At 51.7% G+C, this 9,221-nt stretch overlaps 1 protein-coding gene across 1 annotated transcript; it reads left to right on the top strand.

The window, feature by feature from the left end:
* The first annotated feature begins 4,547 nt into the window (after nucleotides 1-4,547).
* HOXC13 (homeobox C13) lies at nucleotides 4,548-7,760 on the top strand. Its single transcript, XM_068997714.1, has 2 exons — nucleotides 4,548-5,196; nucleotides 7,504-7,760. Exons 1-2 carry the CDS (start codon nucleotides 4,548-4,550, stop codon nucleotides 7,758-7,760), a joined length of 906 nt encoding a protein of 301 aa, XP_068853815.1.
* The last annotated feature ends 1,461 nt before the right edge of the window (nucleotides 7,761-9,221 follow it).

Raw genomic sequence — 9,221 nt, 5'->3', positions numbered from 1 at the left:
GGAAAAAATCCGGGATATTCTCGGCTGGAACGTCCCGAGCCCACCCGGGCTGGGATTTTCCTCCTTTCTTGGGTTTTCCAAATAATTTAAAATTCCAAATTTGCTGCTCCGGGTGTGGAATTTGAGTTTTTCGTCGCTCTTTGAAGGGGAAGGGGCTGAAAGATTGAAGAAAACGCAGGAAATTGAGGGGAAATTTCATTTTTCAGTGGGTTTTGCCTGGTTTTCTTTGGGATGCGGCTCGTCCAGGCGGAAAAAATGGAATTTAATCTTCTTTTCCCGAGTTTTTCCTGGAATCGCTGAGGCGAAAGTGAGGCTCAGGCTTGGCCAGATGAATTAAATCAGCTCGGAGGAGGCGGAGCCGCTTTTTTTAACCCCTAAAAAAAATCAAAACCAGCCCGGAAAATTTGGGGGAAAAAAAGCCGGGTTTGGAGGTTTTATTTATCTGAATGTTTGGGACAAAGCCTGGGAAAACTCGGCTTGGATTCCTCTGCCAGGAAGCTGCGATTGGGTGGAAAACTCCCTCGCTAAATTGCGATTCCAGAGGGAAAATCCGCTCGGACTTTCTCATCCCGGGGCTTTGATTTCCCCGAGAGCTCAAAAAACCTCCAAATTCCGGCTTCGTTTCCCTCCCTCCATCCCAGAAAAGAGAAAAAGAATGGAAAAATCTTCTTCTTTCCCGGTTTAGGTTGGGATTTTCGAGGCGCTGGCAGCAGCTGGAGCCGATTTTCCTTCCCTAAAATTGGCGATTTTCCTTGGAATGGGAGGTGGGAAGAGCCAGAAATTCCCATTTTTCCCTCAGGGAAAGGTTGGATCGAGGAGTTTGGGGTTTTTCCCTTCATTTTAGGACAAAAATGAAGAGGGAAAAGGGTAAGAAAGGGGAAAGGGATCCACGTGCCGCCGATTTCCAGGGAATTTTCCGGGAATTCTTCCATTTAAATGGAGTTTTTCCCTTTTTCCTTTGTTCCCATCCAGCCTTTTTGAGTATTTTTTCCCCCTCAGGATAAAAAAAAAGCTGTTTTCCCATAAAATTCCACAGCTGATTCCTTTTCCCGGGTTGGGATTTTCGGCCTGGAAAAGCCGCACTTGGATTTGAGCTGCCTGGGATGCGCCCTCGAGGCGCTCGGCCGCGATTTGGGGCAGAATTCCCCTTTTTGGGCCACTTTCCCCGGAATATTTCGGAGTCAAATCGGTTTTTCCCAAAGGGGATTCATGGACAACCTAAAATCCCCGCCTGCAGTCGCCTTCACCTGCAAAAATTGGGCTCGATCCTGAATTTTTGGGGATTTTTAAAGGAAAAACTGGGAATAAAAATCTAAAATAAAGGGGAAAGGGTGGGAAAATTCCTTAAATTCGGGCAGCTGAAGCGCTGGAGAGAAATTATGGAGAAAAGCGGGAAGCCAGGAGGATAAATTGGAATTTTTTTCCCCCGTGGATTTGGAATAAATCCGATTTTCTCTCTCTCTTTTTTTTTTTTTTTTCCAGGCAGGAAGGAAAATCAAGGAAGGAAATTGTAAAAATCGGAATTTTCCCCGGGATCTGCCTTCAGAAAAAAGGGGGGAAAGGGAAGCAGCCGGGGCCATCCTGGGATTCAGGAGAGGAAAATTCCCCTTTTTTTCTGCTGAGTTGTTGTGGAAGGAGAAATATCCATGAAAAAACCTTTTCCAGGAGGAATCTGCGAGCCCTGGATGAGGAAAAAAATGGAATTTTCTCCATAATTCCTCAATTTTAAAAAAGCACGCTGGGAATTTGCCCTTTTTTCCCTTTAATTCCCTAAGTCCGCAGCTTTTATCCCACGAATTCCCAAAAAATCGGGAATCTCGGACCTCAGAAAGCGCTCGCGGGGGGGATTTTGGAGCAGGAAGGGATGGAATTAAAACCCCGGGATCTGCTCCCATTCCCAATTTTTCTCTCCCCGCGTGGTTTTGGGGTCTCCTTTTCCCAAATTTTCTGTGGGGGAACGCTCCCATCCCTGGAGCACGGACCCTCCCTCCGCCCTCAGAGCCCCGAAATGCCCAAAAATTCCATAAAAATGCCGATTTCCCAAGGAATTCCTCGTTTTCTCGCACCCAAAGGCTCCTTTGTTCAGCGCTCCCGATCCTTTCCCGGGAAATCCTGGCCCTAAATGCGATTTTCCTCCTCTTTAACCGCCACAAAAAAGAGCTTTTTCCCCCCCCTTTTCTCCCATTTTCCCTTCTCTTCCCTTTTTCCATCTTTTCCTCTCCTTTCCTTCCATTTCCTTTCGGTTCCTCCCATTTTCCGCTCCCTCTCTTCTTTTTTCCCCTCGTTTTCTTCCCTTTTCCCCCTCTTTTCACCCCTTCCCCGAGCCACAGCCGGCCCCAAACCCCCGAAATTCCCAAATCCCTGATTCTGCGGCGTTTCCCCGGAATGCAAAGCAGAAATTTCCGCTCCCAAACCATCCAAATTCGGGATTCATTTGACTTTTTTTAAATTTTTTTTGCCATCATTCCCAACTGCTCAGGGCTCCCACCTCAAGCCCCGAGCCCTTCCCGGCTTTTCCCGCACCCTCGCAGCCTTTTCCCATAAATCTTGGGAATTTTAACGTTAAATCCCGGACGTGCTGCCCGATGTTCAGCACTTCATAAAAATTAAAGGCAAAAAAAAGCGCCGGGGGCTGGGGGAGGGTCGCGTTTGGCTTTAATTTGGGAATTTTTTCCATGTGGAGCGTGGGACGGGGATGGGGATCTTTCTCCTGGACGGCTGGAGCACAAAGGAGGCGAATTCCCGGCTTTTCTTGGAATTTCTTTTTATTTTTCTTTATCGTTTGTAGTTCGTTTATTGATGGGTTTTATTCCCAGCTGGATTTTATGTTGTTTGTCCATTTCTTTTATTCCGTTTCCTTCCATTCCATGCCTTCCCCCCCCCCGTTCCCTTCCATTTTTCCCCGATTCATTCCATTCTTTTCTCCTTCCATCCCATCCCATCCCATGGATTTTTTTTCCCAATTCATTCCATTCCACGCCATTTTTTTCCCCCATTTAATGCAATTTTTTTCCCCTTTCATTTCATCCCCTGTCATTTTTTCCCCATTTCATCCCATTTTTCCCCATTTCATCCCATTTTTCCCCATTTCATCCCATTTTTTCCCCATTTCATCCCATTCTCCCCCATTGCCTCCCACCCCACGCCATTCCCACCATCCCCATCCCCCTTTTCCCTGCCCATCCCAACCCTTTTATCCCAAACCCGGGAATTTTCCCCCACGCCTCCTTTCCCCTTGAACTTGGACTTGGGATGCCCCAAATTCCCAAATTCCCTTCCCCGAGCGCTGGGAGCCGGGCAGGAAAATCGGGAATTCTCCTTTGGGGGCTTCCCTGTGCAGCCGCAGCCCCGGAATTTGGGGGGTTTTAGGGGTTTTTGCCCTTTTCCAGCTTTTTTCCATTGGGATGAGGCGGGAGCAGAAGAATCCCGGGAAGGGCGGTGACCCCAAAGCAGCAGGATCGGGGGGAATTTTGGGATTTACGGGGACACACGAAGGGGAGGAGGGGGGGTCTGAAATAGGGACAGGCTGAGGAGAAAAATCCTAAAAATATATCCCATTTTTCCCATTTTTTCCGCGGATTTTTTTGGGATGCTGGGGCCCCTCCGTCCTTCATATCCCCCCAGGGGGTTGCGAGCCCCCCCTGAGCCCCCTTTTCTCCCCCACGCCCCTCCCAGTCTTCCCTATTTTTCCCCCAGTTCCTCAGCCTGGAGCTCATTCCCGGTTTTCCATCAATCCCCCCAATTCCCCAGCCCGGAGCTCATTCCCGGTTTTCCATCAATCCCTCCAATTCCCCAGCGCCCCCCGGGGCCCCCTCCCGCTTCAACTCCGCGGCCGAAATCCCCGAAATTTGAGGGCGGAATGGGAGGAAAATCCAATTATTTGGGGGAAAAACCCCAATTGTTTGGGAATGCGGCAGCAAAATGGGGCTGGGGGCTTTTGGGATGAGTTTTCCCTATTTTTAATGAATTCTTGGGAAGCACCTGGAGAAGGAGAAAACCCTCAACAGGTCAAAAAAAAAAAAAAAAGTAAAAAAAAAAAAAATTAAAGGCGGGGGGGGGCGGATTTTTATCCTCCCCCCGAAGGGGTTCAGCCTCTCCCATTGGAATATCGTGGAAAAAACGGGAATGGGGGGGGGGGTTTGAGCATCCCGGATCCTTTGGGGGAGGGGGGGGGCGGCGAAGGAGGGGGCACAACGGGGGGGGGGGCGGAGTGGGCGGGGCCGGCGCGCGCGGCCAATCAGAAGGCGCGGGAGGGAAAGGGGGCGGGGCCCCGAGGGGGGAAGGGGGCGGGGCCTCGGCGGATTTCTTAATGGCGCGGCGGCGGCGGGCGCGCGGCGCATGCGCGCGAGGGGCCGCGATGGTGGGGGGGTCCCGGGGCGCCGGGGCGCGGCGCGGAGCTGCCCCCGCCGGCAGCACCGGAGCGGGAGGAGGCGGCCGGGAGGCGGCGGCGAGGCCAGCAGCAGCAGCAGCAGCAGCAGCAGCAGCAGGAGGAGGAGGAGGAGGAGGGAGAGGAAGGACGGGAGGAGGCGGCGGCAGCGCGGCATGACATGACGGCCCCGCTCGGGCTCCCCCCGCGCTGGCCCGACGCGCTCGGCTGCCGCTGCGAGGACGCCCCGCGGGAGAAATCCCGCATGGAGAGCTTGGGACACTGCCGGGAGATGATGCCGCACGCCGGCTTGGCCGCGCCGCCGCCGCCGCCGCCTCCTCCTCCGCCGCCGCCACCGCCGGCGGCCGCGCAGGGAGCCGCGTACGCGGAGCTGGCGGCCGCGGAGCCCCCCCGGCAGTGCCCGTCGGGGGCGGCGTCGGGCGCGGCTCTGGGCTACGGGTACCCCTTCGGCGCGGGGTACTACGGCTGCCGCCTGTCCCACGGCGTGAACCTGCAGCAGAAGCCGTGCGCGTACCACCCGCCCGAAAAATACCCCGAGGCCGGCGGGCCCCTGGCGGGCGAGGAGCTGCCGGCGAGGGCCAAGGAATTCGCCTTTTATCCCGGTTTTCCCGGCTCCTACCAGGCGGTGCCGGGCTATTTGGACGTGTCGGTGGTGCCGGCGCTCGGGGCTCACCCGGAGCCGAGACACGAGGCTTTGCTTCCCATGGAAGGCTACCAGCACTGGGCTCTTTCCAACGGCTGGGACGGGCAAGTTTACTGCTCCAAAGAGCAATCGCAGTCCGCGCACCTCTGGAAATCACCTTTCCCAGGTAGGCTGTTCCCTGGGAAGTGGCGGGATGGCCGCGTTCCCCTCCTCCGGCTTTCCGGGATGAGCGCACACGGATATCCCATTTATCCCATTAATTCCATTTATTCCATTTATCCCATTTATTCCATTTATTCCATTTATTCCATTTATTCCATTTCTTCCACATATTCCACATATTCCATTTATTCCACATATTCCATTTATTCCATATATTCCATTTATTCCATATATTCCATTTATTCCACGCATTCCATATATTCCATTTATTCCGTGTATTCCATTTATTCCACATATTCCATTTATTCCGTGCATTCCCTTTATTCGATTTATTCCACATAGTCCATCTATCAGATTTATTCCCTATATCCCATCCATCTACTCCAGACATATTCCCCATATTCCACCCGCGTATTCCACATATTCCGTATATTCCATCTGCCCGCGCACGCAGGGATGCGTGAGCGCCTGGCTGCGTAATTAAAGGGGAAAGAACCGGCTCAGGAATGCCTCAGTGCGGGGCAATGTGTACGGACATGCACGGCGAGGGTGAAGCAATCCCTGCCGACTCCAAATCCGCGCTCTGGAAAGAAACTTCGCCGTTTAATTCCTTAATTCTCCCCTTTCTTCTCCTTCTCCTCCCTCTTGCCTCACCTCGGGAGAGTTTCTCGGCGCTGGCGCTTCGTCTCCCCCCGTGCCCGCCGCTCCCCCGCGGGCGGAGAGCTTCCAAAAAAAGGGGGGAAATGAAAATAGTAATAATAATAATAATAATAAATAAAAACCAGCCCGGGAATGGCTCGGCGGGCTGGGGGCTGTCGGGGGCTGGGCACAGTAAATCATCTCCCAATTACGCACAATTAGGGGAAGAGGTGTCAAGTGACAAATGAAGCTGTTTGGGGAAAGAGAAGGAGGCAGAGAGGGGTGGGGAAGAGCCGGCGCGTCCCGGCAGGGAAAAGGCCCAAAATTCTCCCTTTGGAGCATCCTGGAAGCCCGAAAATCCCGGGGCGGGAGCTGCTCCCGGGGCCTCTCCGCAGCAAAAAAACCCCAAATAAATTGGGGGACGCGACCCTAAAATGTCGGGGATGGAGAGAAGCGAGGGGGTCGCGTTGTTCTGGGGGGAACGCACACATCCCTTTATTCGTCCCCCTTTATCGGGACCAAAAAGGAGATTTTCCAGGAATTTTTGGGGCCACGGGAAGGGGAATTCAGCAGCGCGTTCTTGGCTGCGTGTGGGGTTTTATTTTTGGGGTGGCGCTGGATTTGGGGGGACCCCCGAACGCTTTATGGCCCTGCTGAGACCCCAGAAAGGAGAATTCTGCCCCCAAAACCTCCCCAATTAACGCCCGACAGCCATAATTAGGGCCGAGGAGCGCTCGCCTCCATCTTCCTGTCCCTTTGGAGCGCCGAATTTCGGGGCTCGGGTCACCCCAAAACCCTGCGAGGGCGCTGGGAAAGGCTCGGGGATGCCCCAAATATCGGGGGGAGCTTTGCCCCCCTCCCAGTAGGGTCGGAATAGGGGCGAGGTGTCCCCAGATCCCCCCGATCCCATTCCCCACGCCCGGAGCGTTTCCCCTTCCCCAGCGCCCCCAAAAAGCTGCTGCATGGGGGAAAATTTTGGATTATTTTGCCCTCTCTGAGGGGATTTTTGGGGCTGGGGGGCTCCTGGGTCCGCACCGGGCTGGGATTTGGGGCTGCTCATCCCAGATTTTCTGCTGCGGGAAAATAAAGGGGCATGGGAGGAGAAAGAGGAAGAAGGAAAAAAGGGGAAAACGCTAAAAATTGCCGCAAAAATGGTGGTTTTGAGGTGCCTTTGATCCCCCGCAGCCCTCGGTGTGCGGCTTTGAGGGCTGAGGCTCCTCCTTCATCCGCGGCCAAGAAAAACAGCCCGGAATTATCCCTGGTGTGTTTTTATTCCCATTATCCGCAATATTATCATCCATTATCCCCCTCCTCTGGCTGCCTTTTCCTCTTTTTCCCCCTCTTTTGCCCCTTTTCCCCCCTCCTTTTTTCCCTTCTCTTTCCCCCTCCTTCCCCCTCTTTTCCCTTCCTTTCCCCCCGCTCTTTTCCGCTCTTTCCCCCCTCGTTTTCCTTTTTCCCTTTCTTTTCCTCCTTTTTTCCCCCTTTTCACCCCCATTTTATCCTCATTTCCCCTCTCCCTCCCCCAAAATCCTCACCCCACACCCCCAGCACGCACCAATCCCCCTTCCCCTTATTTTATTCCGCTTCATTTCGCTTTTCATTTATTTTTATCCTGATTCTTTTCATTCCCCCCCCATTCTCACTCACTTTAATCCCGTTTTTCCCCACCCAGACGTGGTCCCCTTGCAACCCGAAGTCAGCAGCTACCGCCGGGGCCGCAAAAAAAGGGTCCCTTACACCAAAATCCAGCTGAAAGAGCTGGAAAAGGAATACGCGGCCAGCAAATTCATCACCAAAGAGAAGCGGAGGAGGATTTCGGCCACCACCAACCTGTCCGAGCGCCAAGTGACCATTTGGTTCCAAAACCGAAGGGTCAAGGAGAAGAAAGTGGTCAGCAAATCCAAGCCAGGCCATCTCCACGCCACCTGAGGGACTTTGGGATTGGGAAAATCGTGGAAAGAGGAGAAAAAAAAAAAAAAAAAAAAAAAAAAAGGGAAGCGAGAAGCGTAAAAATGAATATTTATCTGCTCGTTGCGGTGGGATCCTGCTGATTCCAGGTTATTTAAAGAGAATGATCCTAAAAAAAAAAATCAACCCCGTCCCTTCAAAATCACCCAGCGCGGCTTTGAGTTTTTCCCTCCCGCCAGCTCTGACTGTGAAATCCCGGCCAAAAATTCCCAGGATTTTGGGGAATTCGTGGATATTTTGCAGAGGAGAAAATGGAATAATCAGCTCAGAGTGTAGTTAAAGATGGGAATTCCCATTTCCCCCCTTCCGTTATCTCTTATCTCTTATCTCGGCTCGTTCCGCCCTCATCCCGATGTGTAAAAAATGGGGGGGAAAAAAAAACCCTCGGGCTAAGTTGGCTCCGCGTTTTCCCGGATTTTTTAAGGATGGAAAAATCAGGAATGAAGCTGCTCCCGAGCGGAGAAAAGAATTCCCGGGGGTCGCTCCGAGCCCTCCCCATTCCCGGATTTGGGCGCGGGGCGGGATCGGAGCCGCTCCCCAAGATTTTGTTTGATTTTGGGGAATTTGGGGCAATTTTCTCCTGCGGCTTTTGCTCCGTGCGGGCCGGAAAAAGTGGAGTTTTCTTCCGGGAAATGCCCGATTTTGGGGGTTTTTGGGGTTCTCTTCATGATCCGCAGTGTTCCTTGGAGAAGTAAAAGCGATTTTTGGGGTTTGGTTTTTTTGTTTGTTTGTTTGTTTTTTATTTTAAATTCTTATTTTATTTTAATTGTCCTGTAAATGTCGAGAGCTCGTGGTGTCCGCCTTGTATCATTTCTTAGAAATAAATCGCTTTTTTTTCATCGTTGTTTTGCCCGGAGGACAAAAAAAAAAAAAAAAAAAAAAAAAAAAAGGCTCTTTGTGCACCTTTTTGCAACTCCCGGCGGGAATTCCAGGGGAAAAATGGGAAAAAAGGGGAGAAATGCGGGAAAATTGGGATAAAAGCGGGAAAATTGAAGGATGGGAAGGGGAGAAAAGAAATCCGAGGGGGTTGAAGCGAGCGCTTTAAAATGGAATTTTTGATGAATTTCTTTTGATTTATTTCATTTTCATTGAGTAGATTTTCATTTCTTTGATTTTTATTGACTCGAATTCTATTTGAAATTGTTTGCTGGCTTTATTTTCAATTCAATCTATTTTTAGTCGACATCTAATGTATATCCCGTGGATAAATACTGCCAAAATGCAGCATTTCACTGCGCTCCTGCTCCGTAGGATTTTATTCCCCAGATTTTTATTCCGTGTGTTTTATTCCATAGATTTTTATTTCGCTTAATTCTTATCTAATTTAAATTTTATTTAATTTCTTCTCTCTCTCCCTTTATTTTGCCTCCCTCATCTCCCTCCCTTCCCCCGCCCGAGAACGCGGCGGGGCCGCTCCTCAAC

Source organism: Aphelocoma coerulescens, chromosome 29 (genome assembly GCF_041296385.1).
Source record: "Aphelocoma coerulescens isolate FSJ_1873_10779 chromosome 29, UR_Acoe_1.0, whole genome shotgun sequence".
Classification (NCBI taxonomy): Eukaryota; Metazoa; Chordata; class Aves; order Passeriformes; family Corvidae; genus Aphelocoma; species Aphelocoma coerulescens.
Note: the sequence above shows the minus strand (reverse complement) of the source record. Positions and strands in the feature narration are given on the sequence as shown.

What these genes read in the sequence shown, in the direction of transcription:
- HOXC13 (XM_068997714.1), top strand. Translation starts at nt 4,548, where the DNA reads ATGACGGCCCCGCTCGGGCTCCCCCCGCGCTGGCCCGACGCGCTCGGC. An exon ending in CTGGAAATCACCTTTCCCAG is followed by an intron (nt 5,197 to 7,503) that starts GTAGGCTGTTCC and finishes TTCCCCACCCAG; the next exon opens with ACGTGGTCCCCTTGCAACCC.